Below are 17,089 nucleotides of genomic sequence, written 5' to 3'. Positions count from 1 at the left end.
AACACCTCTAGAAACATCGTCGAGGCTCTTCGTCCGGGCCAGTGTCGTGTTCGATCGAAAACTGGAATAGAAATCGCGATTCCATGGGATACTACCGCGGTACCGATTGAAATCGGTAACAATCGGTCGCTGGCCCCGTTTCACCGCTATCGGTGTCCTTCTCTTGCTGTACACAGGCCTGGTTAACACGATACACAAGTTGTTACACGGTCCCGCGTATTCAACTTCCGGAACGAAGTTCCCCGCTAATTTCTAGAAGAATGCATCCCCGAGAGCACTGTCCTTGGTAGGATCTACGTAATTATTCCTTCGGTAGCGTCCGCGACTTGCCGGCATAGTTTCCTCTCTCTTTTTTTTCTCCCTCTTTTCTCCTCTCCCCCCCCCCCTCTGTTTCCCGCGCCCGCCCATCCCCTCCACGCCAACGTTGCCACCGTTACTCTTCCATTAACGCTCATTAACATGCCGTGTGCAGTTTTAACTGGAACATCGATCCTGAGGCTGGCTTCGAAGTCACCCTATCTCGGTATTTCTAAACGAGGAAACGACTGGAAATGGTCGGTGGGCTTAGGGTATACCCCACCACGACCATCGCGAAAATCTCGACAAAATTTTTCTAAAGACGTTCAACGTGGATAACCAAGCGGTGTTTTAATAAGAGAGATGGACTCGTTCGTTAAAATTGTAGAGAAATTTAATTTAATTTAATTACTTTACTTTGGGATAAATACGTGTCATCTTTCGTGGGGAAAATTTTTATTTCGAGATGGAATAAGTACAGAAATAATGATCGGGTGATGTTTTTATGGAAAATTTTTATTCGAAATGGGGGAATTCTTTTGGGAATTGGATTTTGAAAATATGTTGGAAGAAGATAGTTCTCTGTGAACTAAATTTTGAAAATAATTAGGAAAAAGTAATCCTTTGTAAAAAAAAATTTTGAAAATAATTGGAAACAAGATAAGCCTTTGAAAAAAAAATTTTTGAAAATAATTGGAAACAAGATAATCCTTTGTAAACAAAATTTTTAAAATAATTTGGAAGAAGATAATCCTCGATAAACAAGATTTTAAAAATAATGAGAAAAAAGTAATCCGCTGTAAAAAAAATTTTTGAACTTAATTGGAAACAAGATAATCCTTTGTAAAAAATATATATTGAAAATAATTAGAAACAAGTTAATCCTTTGAAAACCAAATTTTTAAAATGATTGAACCTTCGAGATCCAGAAGAAGTAACAAGTTTGTTATAAATATATCGTACTGATCAGAAAATTTCAACCGAATACAATAATCATTAATATTAGTTATAGTATTTGATTACTTATTTATAATTTATTTGCCGATTGTTCCTCCTTGTATACAACTATTACAGCAAAACATATTACGATATATAATATTTAAATTCTAGAAACGAGATGAATAGTATATGGTATAAATTATTTAAAAAAAAAATAAAATAGTATGTGATTTAAACTGTACAAATAAAATAAAATAGTACATGATTCAAATTATAAAAACAAAATGAAATAGTATGTGATCCATATGAATCAATATTTAAACTCTAAAAAGAAAAAAGAAAATAGTATATTATTCATAGACGAGAATAAGAAAAAGTACAAACTGCTTTGAATGAAAAGTGAATAAACTTCAAGGGATGTCAGAATACCATTGAACGCCTTATAAACAAAAGATAGGTCCATTTGGATGCGACGGCACTCAAGAGAGACGAGTTCAAGTTGCTACTATAATCGTGAATAATTATGATCCAAGACAGACATAGAAAAGTCCTTATACGTGTCACAAGCATCTATTTTGCACCTTCTCGATAGAGTATTTAAAGTACTAATTGGGTGACCATAGTACGGAGCAATATTATTCAACAGAATAGAAATTATTCAAATTTATTAACAAAATTCGCTCTGAATTCGAGCCACTGTCCTTTTAAAAAAGAAGATATTTTTTCAATTTTTAACAACTTTAAATTATCAACTAAATCCAGCGAAATCTCTTAAATTATCAATTATCTTTATATTCTGTCCTTTAAAATTTGTTACTATTATTTGATTAAAAGACCACGCAAAAATTCCTAAGCATTATTCACATTAATAAAAATTCTGTCAATGCTGTTAAACTCAGCGTAAAGAGTCTTGCGAAGTTCTTGACGTAAAATAGAGTGGTGCCTCAACACTGTAATGGAAGTATTCAGATTGCAACGCGAAACAATTTACGCGAGGAAGTTATGAAAAATTGGAGTAAATAGATCCACACCGTTAAAATGGAAAAAAAAAGAAAAGAAACGAGGTGAGCATTCAAACGATATTGTAATCTACAAGTAGGATCATTAAACACGCTGTATAAATTATTATATACTTTATACGTTATTAAATACTTCTTTTCTTTTCTTTTTTTTTTTTTTTTTTTTTTTTTTTTACTTCGATTCAAATATTTATCATTCTTCTCGAAACACTTTTTATCTATAGAAGTATTTTGTTTCTTTTTACAGGTGTAATAACTCGAGTCTAAAGGGTGAAATTATTATTCGAAATAAAAATTAGTTTTCAAAATACTCTCTGGCTTTCGATTGAAAAAAAAAAAAAAAAAAAAAATACATTTGTACGCATCAGTAGAGGAATTAAAAGGAAAGTCACTTTTATCACCTTTCCAATATTTTTGTAAAAACGAAATACCAGTAACTTCCACTTGTGTAAGCCTTTGAATCAGTATCACTCGTTTCCATACGATCGAAGAAAATAGCAATTTTTTTTCCAACCATCGAGGTTTTTTTTATCTCGATTTGAAGATCGTCACGATGTACCAGATGAATGGGGGGGAGGGGAAGACCTTCATGAGGGTATTATCAATAGATTGGCGAGATTTACTCGATTTAAATGAATCCAAACAACGACCTCGTTTGTGCTTGTTTTTAATACACGTACGTGGAAGTTTTTTTCAAAAACGATTCAAATACTCGAAAAAACATTCATCGGAGAAACATCACTTCAAATCACCCAAACCATGTAAATATTAATATAAAACATATCATAGAACACTTACGCATTTTTTAAATATTAATATTACTATTTTATATTATTTATTGATTATTAATTCTAATCAGGGCAAATAAAAAATTGTTATTTCAACTAACCCTCCTCGCTTGAATGAGTTGTTAAAAAATGATACAAAATAAAGTAAAATTTGAAAGAACAGATATAAACAATCGTCGATAAAAAAAACCATTAGTTGTCTATTTTGATAATTGTCCACGACTATTGTAGGCAAAGACACCGTTAACAATCGAGTGATTTTAAAAAGAAGTTTTAAACAAATCAAATTGACCTTCGATGGTTCTAGTGTTAAAAAGAAAAAAATAATAACAGCGAAGATTCATTACCCACTACCAACAGCTTTGCAGTCGCTCGCTCTACCGACTTACCCACAACTTGCTGTATTAAAGAGATTCCAGACAATTTATTCCGTATTAAACTTTAAATCAAAGTATCTCGAAAACAAAGGCCCATTGTAAAGAAATCTATTGAGCATTTTTTATACTAGGTATGTAAATACAATAACTTGCGTCTACTACAGTTTCAAAAGCGATTTCCACAACTGTAGAAGTCCTCTTGTAAGTTACAAAGTGTGCCATCGATGCACCCGTTCGCATTTCGTTGGAAGTGTGGCGGTAACTCCCACACTCGCCGCTAGAGGGAAACTCGACCACTGACCGTTTCCCGCAAGTTCTCGTACCGACTCCGATCGGTATATATACAATATGTACCGATCTCCCACTAGCCTGGCGTATGAGACAGGGCTTGCTAGGACGTCCCTTACTGATTGGTCCACTAGCAGGTCCGGGATGAAACGTGCTCCTCCCCTTTTCTTATTCTCGTTCGCTCTCTCTTTCACATTTCCATCTAACCTTTAGTAGAAGCCACCACTGAATCCCCCCCCGTATCGTTATTATTAAGTATTCGCCTCTAACACCGAAGATGTTCGATCGAAGTTTTTGTCAGATTCTCTCTTGATTACAAACGGTGGAGATAGATAGATACTACAGGTCACCTAAAAGGGGCGCTTCCTAACGATAAACAAGATGTGCGACTGTATACCAAGCCAGCAACAGCTTAATTCCCGCGCGTTCGACCATTCGGGGTCGGCGAATTTACGGCTCTTCCAAAATCCTCGCGCGCGGCCCTCATTACAGGTTTCCTGGTTTAACGACACGGCCGGTTATAATGGCAGCAAACTCGTTTATCGCCTAAATATACGGACGGGCTAGGTCGAGCCTGATGGAATTAACGTTGGAAATTAACGTACCGGTAATAAGCGGAACGCGCTTCTCGCTTTCGATAGCTCGGAGAAAGCAGCGCGATTATAAATTAATAACACGAGCTCGATTTCAGTTTCAATCGGCTTACAACCAACCGATGATCGATCGATCAAACCTACGAGGAGGGAGACCTCTGTCGTTTGGAAATTAATGTGTCCACTAATTATCGAACGATTACATCGATACTACCGACAACGAGAAGTCGTCACGAATGTTTTATTCAGATGGTTCGCGATCCGGTACCGACTTTGACACTCACGAGGGACTTACAAAGGGCCCGACACTTATTTTTAGGCACTTTGGAAAAAATAAATTGATTGTAATCTTACTGATCGAGATATTCAATTATTTTTAACTATTTTTACAGCTGTACTATTCTTGTAGGTAATTTTAGTTCAAAAGTTATATTGTGTAATTTCGAGACTTATAGTATATTGTGTAAGTTAGTAATTTATAATATAAATTAGTAACTAATGTTATAGTATAAGTCAGTATCTTATGTTATAGTATATCGACAAAACTGAAATGTCCACATTTTATAAACAAATTTCTTTTTTTTTTTTTTATAAAATGTGGACATTTCAGTTATATATATATATTTCATATATATATAAACGAGTGTAATCGAGGCGAAGGACGTGAGGGCATCGGCGCGCTACATTTTACATTTAAAGAAATATATTTCCTCCGGGCTTCCATTCCACTATCTTTAAAATTAAAGAAAATGGAGCGTTTTGAATTATAACTTGACAGCTCTGATTATCATCTCGATACGCAGACTATCTTGACACGTTTCGTTTAAATATCATTATTGTAACCGTTATAAATGTATCTGTAATAAAATAATAAATTACTATAAATGATTGACGATATCATTTATTGCGAATTCTGTAGCAATTTTACTATATTATTAGCAACATATCATTATTTAATACATTAATGTAGACATTTTACGTTAAAAGTAGATGGAGTAAATTCTTCAGCTAAACAAATTAATTGCACCAATAAAAAAAGTCTAAAACACGGTCTCAATTTTGACCGTTGTTTCAATCATAATATTAGAATATTGTTATTTATTTTTTGCAATTAAAACTTAACATTCGAATGTGCATTCTTCTATTGTCAAAAATTTTAGAAAAAATACGATAAGTTCGCTGAAATTTTAATAACATAACCTTCGATTCTTTGAACTTTAATTATACTAGTATAGGCATCCAATTTTTTTTTAACGTACTTTTACAACCAGGTTATTTTAATGTACTTTATAACTATGTTCTTCTTGTAGTAAATTTAAGTTAAAAACTATATCAATAGAATTGAGATTTACCGTAAAATGTAGTTTCCTGAATAATATAGATTTTTAAAGTACATTATACTGTCCGTCCGTGAGAAGAAAGCTAACGAGTGTTTATAACCTCACTCTGGTTTACAGTTTACTAACTCCCCTACCATCAGATCCCTACCATTAGCCACTGTCGATCTTCGTCACCATCCTCGACCAATAACGGCAATGCGTGTGATAATAGAGAAACTGGTACAATGTAAACCAAGAGTGGAGATGTAAACATCAATTAGTCTTTTTCTCACGGACGGACAGTACACTACACCGACCAATACCCGAACAATTAATTTAACTATATTATAATAGAAACAATGGACCCTGCAATCTCTAGGGGCGACACTGTTTACGATAGATTTATTTATCACAATATCGTTCACGTGATTTAAATTTCAAAATCCCAAGAAGGAAGTTGTATCTATTTAACGAACCTATTTAATAGAACGGACTTATTGTTGGTACTTAATCCGCTTGCTTCGAACCGACGCGACTGAATCGCGTTGAGATAACAATACCTAGAGATAGTGTCGTTTTAATCCCGCAAATCCTCACAGCTGCCACTCGAAACTGTTTATTATTCACATTCTTTTCAAAACATTCGAGACAACAATTATGCGATCAGTTTAAAACGTGATACCTGTACACCGATCATGGAAAAGTGTTTGTACGTTAAAATTTTAGGTTAGAATTTATTCATCGATATTTATACGATCAAATTCAACGGGACCCACCCATTCAAGACTTAAATGTTAACTGGAAATGGACGAAATTTTATTCGAATACAATATGACGGATAAAACTAACTCTATAGAGAATTATTGCTAAATATTTAATTCTAGAATTTAAATTTTAATTTCTATTCAACGAGTAACGGATAAAAAGTTATTTATCTTTTATTTCTAATTAGAAATTTTCAATTAGATACAAATTTTATCTATCTCTGTTAACCTTTAGAAGACCTTTAAGTTTTGATTTCCATAAAAATTAGTGCTTAGTATTTTTTTTTATCACCGATGACGAGCCTACGTTCGAATTCTTAAAGTTCTAAGCAATGGACCGAAATTATAATCATTTTTTGCGACTAAGTTTATTGCTTTACAAAATCTCCTTAGTCGGCTTTTCGAAGATAAATATGACCACGAATTCTTTGAACGTTATCCAGTATGATATTAAGCTCCAGCGAATAATGAAAAAAAAATTATTTCATTACGTTAATTATACTTATAGATAAAAATTAATTTAACCTACCCCGTACCTGTGCGACAACGTTGCATAAAATTTGCGTTACGTGTGTTCACTTCTTCCCACGAGATCTACAGTCCCGTTGAAAAATGATCCCCTAATTGTTAAATATCCGCGATAAGAAAAGGAAACATATGTAGCACGATCGAAGAACTGTACGGTATCGATTACACGGGCTGCAGTAAATTGTACGGTTTCCTCTTATCGATCGCGTGTTGTCGGTGAATGCAACGACCTGTCGTATCGATACGTAATTATCAAAAATATCTCCGACGAGCGACAAGCGAAACTAACGAAATATACAAGACACGTGAAACCACTATCTCAATACGCGAAAAAAGTTGTCGATTTTCATGAACAGGTCACAATTTAAAACCCGTACCAAGGTTGACAGCGCAAGAGAACATTGTCCGTGCACCGTACAAAAAAGCTCGATTTTATGCTCCCTCAATGAAAGATAGAAACGCTGAAATTGATTTATTCCTTCGTACGCTCGAAACCCCTTGGATGCAACGTAAAAGGAGCGCTCACGCATTGGTAGCTCGCACGTCTGCTCTCAAAATGGCGCGAACGGTTACGAGCTTGCCCTAACCAACAAAACGCCACGAGCATCGATACACCGCGTCGACGAAAGTGATCCGCGTGAAGAAACGACGCTACGCGTGCGGATATCCCGTAGTCTCGTTCTCGAATCATATTCGTGGGACGCCGATGTGCGTACACCGCGCGCTGCGCACCGACCGACTCTCCCCACTTACGAACACGACACCTAAAGGGCCGACCATTGCTCGTGGAAGGACGCGGACACTACGGCCGGCTAAGAATATACCTGCCTCGGACTCGAGAAACCCTGGCACGAAAAAAATCGTTTGCGTTTATGCGAGTCGATCTCGACCGCAAAAAATTGAACCTCGTTCCCGAGTTTTCCGCGAGCGAGGCACGAGCGAGGTTACGAACCTGAATCGCGGCCCGGTTTAAATAAGAAACGGTTTTCCGAGAAGAAAAGTGTGCCTTCCGGTTGTGGCACGCGAGAAGACAAAGGTGCCCCCACCCCCTTCCTCTACCTCGCCGTTCGAGCGCGAAGCGCGTGCCGATCGCGTTGCACAATGAAGCAAAAGCAATTATTCCCTCGAGCTCCTCGTGAATGGGAAACCGGCCAATGCGCAAGGATTATTGCATTTACCCGTGATGCAACGTCGTTTAATTATGCGTTTAAATACGTGAACGCGGTCATCAGGCTCAAGAGCGTATCGCACGTAGCAATGGGTTAAGAGCGAGAACCCTCGGAAAGCCTAGAATCGTTGGTCTCCGAGCGATCCTCGTGACAAAAAGTTTCTGGGATTCTCGACGAGTATCGGGAGCTAAGACGTTCGAATTCTGAACGATTTACGACGACCGACTGTACAGGGATGTTAACTGTACAGAGGCGATGGCCCGTGAAGTGGAATTAAATTAACGATAATACATTTGAATGTTACAATGTCCCTTCGTTAAAAATGAAATCCTTTAAAATCCACAGTCGTTAATAGATACGATAGTAGATGCGTATGGGATTATAAACAGCGTATGTAATAGCGAAAGAACGGTTGCACGATTTGTTGTCACAAAAATCATTGGTTCGTGACTGCTTTCAAAACATGTACCGTCTCTCGGTTCTCATTCGCCGGTGCGGATAAGAGTATAAAGTCGGAGGAGGGTGGATAAATGTTAACGAATCCTCTCTCTCTCGTCCTCGCACACGTTTGCCGCGACTTTAATATTTAATATGCGAAAAGAAGTGTACACGGGCGGACCGAATTCAAAGCGATAGAAATTTTAATTACGCGCGCGAATATTTGGATTGGGTGGAGAGGACGCATCACTCGCAAGAACATGATTAACGCACGAATATTATTTTAATTAAACGCTTTCCTCGTGTGCCCTGGTTGCTGGGCGGCAAATGGGGCCTCGTGTCGAAGCGCGCAGAGAGGTAACGGTTCCGATAATTCGAATAGGCGAGTATAATATCGTTTTCTCGATACGCGGCGACAATTTTTATCGCCGATGGTTATATTTGTCTCGGAGACTGTCCGTGGAATAATCGTATGTCTAACATAATGAACGGCCGATCGGAAGATACAACCGTTGTCGCGCTTGCGCAAGTTGGAAAAAAACCGTGAACGGAAAGCAATTTATAAACGTTCGAAAAAAGAAGATTAACTCTCCCCGGCCGATAACAAAGACCCGCGAGACGCTCGCCTCTCTTCAAGGAAAAGTAATTCAACTCGGTATTAATACGATCCCCTGCTGTCCACGCAAAAATCTCGCCGGTATTAACGTCGTAGTCGTCGGTTCCTTGCGATAGGACTCAAATGTTTGCACAAAAGCGACCGATGGACGTGTAATTGGGCACTTTATCGTTCCGTAACCGACGGAAAGAAAGTGCAACGTTTTACCACGGCCGAAGGGAGAACCGCGTAACGGGAAAGGTAATTACTAAATTGTACGCAATATACGCACAACCCGGCGAGTACAAAATTTAAGGTACGAAATTTAACGATCTGGACGTCCTTGGCCGAAAATATCGGCGGAAATTTACGACGGTGTAATTTTTATCAAATCGGTGAAAACGATTCGCAAAGGAAAATCGCGAAGATGTTCCGGATTCTCTAGAAAGAGATAGTTGCTAACAGTTGCGAAACACATTGTATCTTCGCGGGAAGTGGCTGTACGGGACGTGATCGATTTTTCAGGAAACTCGTCGTAATTCCTTTTGCGACGCACGCTTTGTACAATTTACGTCACAGAATGCGTTGTCGATCTTTCAGCAAAGGATGATTGAACGTGAGAACCGTGCGAGATATTATTCGAGAACAAAATCGCGATCTCGATCTCGATCGAATAAATAGATAATAAGTTTTTGTCTCACTTACTCGTCTCCTTATCGTTCCATCCTTGAGAAACAATCCGAGAGCGCCGCATGGTGCGTGAAACGGTATTTCGTCACAATCGAGAAATTTCTTTTCCACCAGTTCAAGATAATAATCTTACGACGTCTCATCGGCAGCACCGGGAAACCGTCGTGTTTTCAAGCACGCTGTTGTCATGTTGCACCGTTTGCAAAACCGACAAATAAACATCACACCACCACGAGACCAGACCGAACGGACAACCACCAGGGCATCGTGTATATCCTTGTCCCGCGTCGAGGAGTAAGTTCCACTATGTCATTATTACCATTTCCGAGAAACTGCTCTTCCAGAGTTCCTGCCCGAGCGGTTTTTACTGTTCCCACATGACTAACAGGTTGACCGTGAACGCCGACCGAAACTTGTGCCGATACACTATATACACTGAACGCTACGCGACTGCTCTCTTTTAGTATACAACGGAACAATTAATCGCACAGGGACAGGGTAATATAGGGAAATCGGTGGCGACGTATCGCAGGACTTGTTGCAGCGCGTCACGCATCTTTACCGCTTAAGAAAGGATTCGGAGAAATCTTGCTCCTCGCTATCCACCGTTATTTCGTCGAGATAGTGTTCTGGATAGGCCTGATCCTCGAAGGAACGAATACGGAACAGATACACTTGTAACCCGATCTCCTACTTTCTGAGAATTCCCGCGTAAACAAATATGATCCGATCGTAATGTTTTTTTTCGATCTTTTTTTCACAACGCCGACGTTGGTAAATTTCAGTGATATTCGTCGTTGGAAATTTCGAGAGGGAGTCGGTGGTTAGCAATCGTGAGCGAAAGATCGCGACGCATGAACCGCAACGCTGCTCCGACGACGTCTCGCGCTCGACTGCGAGGCCGCTCGCCGAGTCCGAAGACCGATTTAAAGCTCCGTCATAGGCTGTAGAGCAGTATCTCAAGCGGCCGATTTTCCTGTTCATTTTTCTCGTGATTGAAGCTGAAATTGAAGTCATACTCTAGACTATGAATAAGAGGTGACAGGTAATTAACCTTCTCAGTGACAACACAACAAAGATGGGCTCATTTTACCCGAAATTAAATTCGGAAAAATTCGCGTTATTTGAAATCGCGACAAATTTAAGTAGTACGTTTGTTTTAAATATCTATGAGAAATTAATTATATGCCCAAAATAATGTAACATATCGTTTGGAATAATAATCGAAATAACCATATTTCAAAAGTGCTCCAGGTTTTACGGTACAGTTCGAGACAAAAGGAATTGCCGTTATGCCGTGGCGCGTCAGGATTCACCGAGGGGATCTACTACACAGCGGTTAATTTTTGAAACCGAAGGACCCGGGCACCGCGATTGGTCGGAAGGACCCTCAGGTAGCGTGGAGCGGAGATGAATAGCAGAATCGATAAATTCTGCTTTCGTTCGACCGGATCTGCTGTACCGGCACGGGAAACGTTTTAAGATCCGCTCGAGTTCCTCGTGTATGTATGTACCTGGTCTGTAAGTGCTCCTATCTCAGACGAAGAGATTACATCCTGCCGCGTTCGGTAATCGACGATTCCGTACAACGGCAATTATTTCGAACGATATCTACTTTATTTTATATCGCGGTTGATCGGTCGACCTTCGAGCAATGTAACGTTTCAGATGAGAAATAATAGAATGTATGTACGTTGAGGGCGACTTTATCTGAGGAGAACGATTATTTCGATACACTATCGCATTTTCTATAAAAACGCTTTCAATAATCCAACTAGATTAATAACTGTCTGGTATTTCGAACCACGAAACGCAATCAAAATTCATGTTTGTACAATTTTTCAGTCTGGCTGAATCGAAACGTTTTGGAATTCCCACTAGACTTAGAAAAGTTATTCGTTTGCGCTTTGATAGGGAAGTTGTTTTTATTCCGTCGTGCAATTTTAATAAAAGTATAAATATTTAAATGTAACATTAACTTACAGCTTTAAATGTTGAATTTTTGATTGCCGAATATATATGTGCATTTTCTCGAATAGTAATAAAATTAATTTTCGAGTTTCAATTGCTTTTCGAGTAATTAATTCAAATATCAAGAATAATGAGCAAAATTTGACGAATTAACCCACTTAACTCTAGATAATTATTCGATTGACTCATTATATCTCAGAAACGATTTATGTTATCCAAGTCGAATATGCAAAAACTTTTGCAGTAATCTGCAATAAATAAATAAATAAAAAGAATACTTTTCTAAAAAAGCAGCTTGTATTTAGTAACAATATGTTTGTAACTTGTCACAAATTGTACAACTGTACAAATAATTCAGCTACTTTAAAATAAAAAAAGGTATCCATATAACTTTCACACGATAGTTTAATTAGTCCCGCCATAATCGCTATTAACTCCATCTCCTTTTTTTATAATCGTATCTGGTGAAAAAAGCACGTATGTATATGTATACCTGTAACGTCCTTTGTATTCCTGGCTCAAAGGTATATCCCCCTCCGCTGCCTATTGTTCGTTATCTCTGTCTACTTCGCATAGGGGGCGATCTTATATATTTTCGAGGGATTCAGAACTATAATGGCGTGAAAACAAAGAACATTGCCGTCCGGAACACCTGGAACTTCTTTTCCTCCCTTAAAAGGCTTTCGCACGCCGCTTGGAATTTACCTGAGACAGTGAGAATTTCGGTACGTGGAGTGGTACTTTCCAGGCATATTGGAAGTGCCAGAGAAATGAATAGTGGAAATATATTTTCTGTAGAGAAAATAAAAATTCCCGTGGATATTCATTTTCTTCCAGACGGACTAGCGACTATAGTATGGTCGCTCACTTTAACCGTGCACTAACGCTGAATAATATTCCTTCCAACAAAGCTGCTGCTACATTCATTTTTTACATGGCTGAGTATTTTGTTCCAAATATTCACTGACGAGAAAAATACGAACTTCCTCAAGTAGTTGTCGGTTTTAAAGGATAAATTTCTTGCAATAACGAATTATGAGATACACAAATATCCGTTGGAACCACCCCATGATCGTTAAAGGCAATTTATTTCCTTTAACGAAAATCTAAAATCCCGATATCTTCTTAAATATAAAATCGTATTTAGAATTGTCCGAATTTATTTCTTCTATTTTTAGCGTACAAGGATTAAGTGTAAAGTTTGTCGTTTGAATCTTCAAAAGGAACTTGCGACGCTTATTGTTGAAAATTATATTAACATGTTTAACTTCATCATGTGGGTTATTGAACTTACTTTATTGCTGTTCAAGTAACAACTACGAATTCTTATGAATGGTCACAACCTTTATAAGGACACCTTTCATAATTGTTTATAAGCTAACAGTAATTGAACTGAGAATGCACCGATCGAGCATTTTTTTAAAAGAAACAGGCATGGCAGACTTCTCCAAACATGCTCAAATGTATGTAATCTCGATACTCTAGCGATTGCATTTATTATGGTTCTGGGTTTTTTTTATAATCTTTGAATATTCTTGTTTAATTTGTAAGTTTACTTACATCTTACACCTTATATCTGTTCCATTAAGGATAATCATGGAAATATTTGATAGGAATCACAACTTTTACAAACAAATGTGTATTAAATAAAGCTATGCACATAAACATGTATTATATGGATTATACATATACATATTTATATATTAAGAAACTATTATGATACATTGTATTGTGAAGTGAATTTATTCGTCAGGAATTTTCTCCAAGCCCTGTAAAATTGGAACAATATTGCACAACAGTAAAAATATTTATAATTATTAAGTAATATAAAGCTATACAAATACTTACGGCTAACTTCCAACTTGCACCTGTTAACGCATCATCTCTGCACCACATAAGATACTCCTGTTCTTTTCGTATGCTTCTCATATATGGCTGTAATAATAAAATACAAAGAAATTGATTATGAGAACATAAACAGTAGAGGAAAAGAAAGTATAATAAACAACAAAACTGCAGTAAATGAAATAGTCTGTTTGAATAATTAATTAATAAACAATCTCACTTTGCGATTTATTATTTAAAATACTCATTTAACATTATTGTAAAAAGACAATTTTAAAGCTTCATATTGCATGTGTTATGTCAGAAACTTGAAATAATTTTATTACGTAAATAAATATATAGGTTAGGTTAGGAAAACTTACATTTCCCAAAGTAAACTTATTTATGTAGTATGGAAGACTGATTGGTATCGTACTAAATAGTCCTAATAATCCTATTGTTGGAATTAATTCGAACCACATTTTGAACGAATTTTTATCCAAATGCACAAGAACGAAACTGTTCTCTACTTTCAAATATCGACACAACCGACTTATTGCAATTTACTCATACCCAAGTTTCAATTGCGCTTGCGTTTGTAAATGTTTTCATCGAACGTCACGTTTTACATTACTAGTTTATCTTTCGTTTATTTGTAGAGAAAAAAATACTATTTGAAAACAGTAAGGATGAAATATTGTTCAGTGCATCGATAGTAGAATACAGGAGAAATTAAATATACATATATATCTACTAATATGACAATTCACTAATAATAGAAAAATCTTATTTTACTTTCAAAGATTTGTATAAAAAATAATTCAGATAAGTTTCTTAAAATATTTGTTTGTTAGTTTTACATTAAACGTTCAAATTTATTTTCAATTTCTTCGTACAAATAAATATGACCTTCTCGCTAGTTATTGTCTTTACCAATTAATGGTACGTAATGAAAGTCAATGTTACTTTATTCAAATTTTCTCAGGGGGCTGCATGCACAAAATAACAATAAAGGCGGTTGAAGGTTTTGAAAAAGCATGCTCGAGTGTGTGATATATATCACGAAATTTAACAATATTTCATCTTTATTGTGAAAATTGTAATAACGCTTGTTAATGTCGTTACGAAGCATCAGATTGGTCAGTGTAAATTTTGGATAGCATTCCTCCGCAATGACGTGATAATACGTTATCATAAAGTTCACGATGATACTTGACACAAGGTACTTATGTTTCGATTAAATAAAAGTCTTTTTGAGATTTTATTACTTCGTTTACAAAAATGGTAAGTGTTGCGATTTGATAGAAATTGCTTTTAATAATTATAAATTAATAAAGTTAATTTTTTACCAAATCTGGTCGAATATTAATGATTAGGTTCTCTTTAAATTCTGATATTGTAACACAGTATTATGTAAGCATTATAAATTATAAAAGCATTATAAATTAATTTAATATTTTAAAAATAAAATAATATTTTAGGAAAGTCTAAGAAGAAGTTTCAAGCCACCAAAGATGCTGTTAAAACTATATTCTCTTTTTATTCTAATTCTGGATCTTGTGACACTTTTAACTGGGATTTTCTTTGCGATCTTAATTGCATTGTATAGAACATTTAGACCTCCACCTCTGAAAAGTCTTCATGGAGAAGTTGCAATGGTAATAAAGTTATATTATTTAATTTAAAAATAATTTATTTCACTTGTAAGATACAATTTTAATTCAGGTTGTTGGCGCAGGACGTGGAATAGGCAGGGAATTAGCAATTCATTTGTGTCAGTTGGGTGTCAGTGTTGCTTGTGTGGACATTAATGCTGAAAATTGTAATGTCACTGTACAGAAGGCTTCACAAGGATTGGAAATAGCTAGAACATATATTTGCAATGTAACAAATAAAAATGAAGTAAGTATATTGTTTGTAAAATTGATGGTTACTATAGATAAGTTACGCATTAATTGAATTGTAAATTAATTATAATAGGTAGTTCGCACAGTGAATACTATTAAGTCAGAATTAGGCAAAATTACAATGCTTTTCCATTGCTGCAGTATACCTAGCCCTAGGGCATTAATTCAAGATAGACCAGAAATAAGACACACAATCGACTTAACAGTTATTAGTCACTTCTGGGTATATATTTGTTGCACAATATATATTTATATATTATATACTATGATCAACATTATAAATGTAAACAATAAGATCTGTTTTTAGTTGTTGGAAACAGTTTTACCTTGTATGGAACATATTGGCAAAGGACATATAGTGGTTTTGTCTTCAGTAGCTGGTCTATCAGGTGGTGCCACTGGAGGCAGTAGAGTTCCTTTGTCTACTGCACAATTTGCAGTTCAAGGATTAGCAGAATCACTGCATACAGAATTAAGGCATTCTAACAGCAATATTATAATTACCTTAGTTCATGTTTATCCGTTTATTGTAGGCGCAGAAGCGGCTAGAGATATTCGATTTAGGTATGCAATAAAACGAATAATGTCACATTCCTACAAATACTTATTATTTTATGTTTCATGCAGAATACCAAGCTATTTCGGCACAATGCCCGCCGCAGAAGCAGCTAAGCAAATTTTAGACGGTGTTCGTCGAAATTATGCAGAATTCAGTGTACCTGGATATTTACTTTATTTAGGACATATTCTTAGGTAATTTATTCCATTAATATCGCTATATATGTCTGTAAAGGGTTCGCGAGAATCAATTTATGTTTAAATGGTATTTCTAGAATACTTCCAAAAGAAGCATCGTTTATGTTGCGTGACTTACTAGATACAGGAGTTGATTTTGGATGATATTTAGTTTTTCTAATTGAGCGTAAGTATCAGCTTTCCTTCTGCAATTATAATACATATGGGAAAATGTACAAAAAAAAGTAAGTTTGAGATTTACATAACAAAGAATATTTTATTTACTCTTTCTACATTGTTCAATCGTTGAAGTGTCTTTCATTGTTTCATAGTTTTAATGTCAAATATACTACGTATTTACTTAGTTTTTACATGTTCTAATATTTACATAATGAAATAATATATGATATGTAATAGGCACGCTGAATAATTATGTATAATCTGTAGAATGATTTACTAATTAATGCAAGAAACAGACACACACACATACACAATGTATAAAACATGATAAATACACTTATGACACTTAATGTTTAAGTATAAATCAACAACTATGAGATAGTTTTAATACTTACTGTTTGGGAATCATAACATCTGTAAGGCCGAATATAGTGCAAGCGGAATATTTATCAAATAACACGGTATTTACACAGCGTAAATATATATATATTGTGAAACAAATAGAAAATATCACATTTCATACTGAAAGAATGGCCTATGTACATGGTGTAATGATTTAACATGGCAAAATATCTATTTTGCGTATTTGATAAACTATACTTTAGATTCCATTACCGATACTGTGTACAAATTTGTAATTATATATCAATATTTGGATTTTTTACCAA

At 35.9% G+C, this 17,089-nt stretch overlaps 3 protein-coding genes and 1 long non-coding RNA gene across 7 annotated transcripts in view; 2 read left to right on the top strand and 2 right to left on the bottom strand.

Moving 5' to 3' along the window:
* Window positions 1–10,705, bottom strand: part of Lapsyn (Leucine-rich repeat activity-regulated protein at synapses) — a 99,916-nt gene extending 89,211 nt beyond the window's left edge. The window contains exon 1 of the mRNA XM_076312805.1: window positions 9,820–10,705. Coding sequence (XP_076168920.1) covers window positions 9,820–9,868 — 49 coding nt within the window. The 5' untranslated portion in view covers window positions 9,869–10,705. The remainder of the gene's footprint in view (window positions 1–9,819) is intronic.
* On the top strand, window positions 9,605–11,999 carry LOC143147515 (uncharacterized). The gene is made up of 3 exons (XR_012992274.1): window positions 9,605–10,098; window positions 10,590–10,849; window positions 11,051–11,999. It is a non-coding gene; the product is annotated as an uncharacterized LOC143147515 (long non-coding RNA).
* Window positions 12,000–13,422: 1,423 nt separating this feature from the next.
* On the bottom strand, window positions 13,423–14,324 carry LOC143147514 (NADH dehydrogenase [ubiquinone] 1 alpha subcomplex subunit 1-like). Its single transcript, XM_076312813.1, has 3 exons — window positions 13,983–14,324; window positions 13,624–13,710; window positions 13,423–13,544 (listed from the first exon to the last, which is right to left on the bottom strand). The coding sequence occupies exons 1-3, from the start codon at window positions 14,079–14,081 to the stop codon at window positions 13,518–13,520; spliced, it is 213 nt and encodes a 70-aa protein (XP_076168928.1). The 5' UTR covers window positions 14,082–14,324; the 3' UTR covers window positions 13,423–13,517.
* Window positions 14,264–17,085, top strand: LOC143147513 (17-beta-hydroxysteroid dehydrogenase 13). Of its 4 annotated transcripts, XM_076312810.1 has the most exons (8): window positions 14,264–14,282; window positions 14,585–14,883; window positions 15,081–15,257; window positions 15,325–15,501; window positions 15,580–15,729; window positions 15,814–16,070; window positions 16,134–16,259; window positions 16,340–17,085. In XM_076312810.1, exons 2-8 carry the CDS (start codon window positions 14,881–14,883, stop codon window positions 16,404–16,406), a joined length of 957 nt encoding a protein of 318 aa, XP_076168925.1. In that variant the 5' UTR covers window positions 14,264–14,282; window positions 14,585–14,880; the 3' UTR covers window positions 16,407–17,085. The 4 variants fall into 4 exon arrangements, with proteins under 4 accessions (XP_076168925.1, XP_076168927.1, XP_076168924.1 ...); XM_076312809.1 differs by lacking the exon at window positions 14,264–14,282 and having other exon boundaries at window positions 14,403–14,883; XM_076312811.1 differs by lacking the exon at window positions 14,264–14,282 and having other exon boundaries at window positions 14,410–14,821.
* The last annotated feature ends 4 nt before the right edge of the window (window positions 17,086–17,089 follow it).

Source organism: Ptiloglossa arizonensis, chromosome 5, assembly GCF_051014685.1.
Source record: "Ptiloglossa arizonensis isolate GNS036 chromosome 5, iyPtiAriz1_principal, whole genome shotgun sequence".
NCBI lineage: Eukaryota > Metazoa > Arthropoda > Insecta > Hymenoptera > Colletidae > Ptiloglossa > Ptiloglossa arizonensis.
Note: the sequence above shows the minus strand (reverse complement) of the source record. Positions and strands in the feature narration are given on the sequence as shown.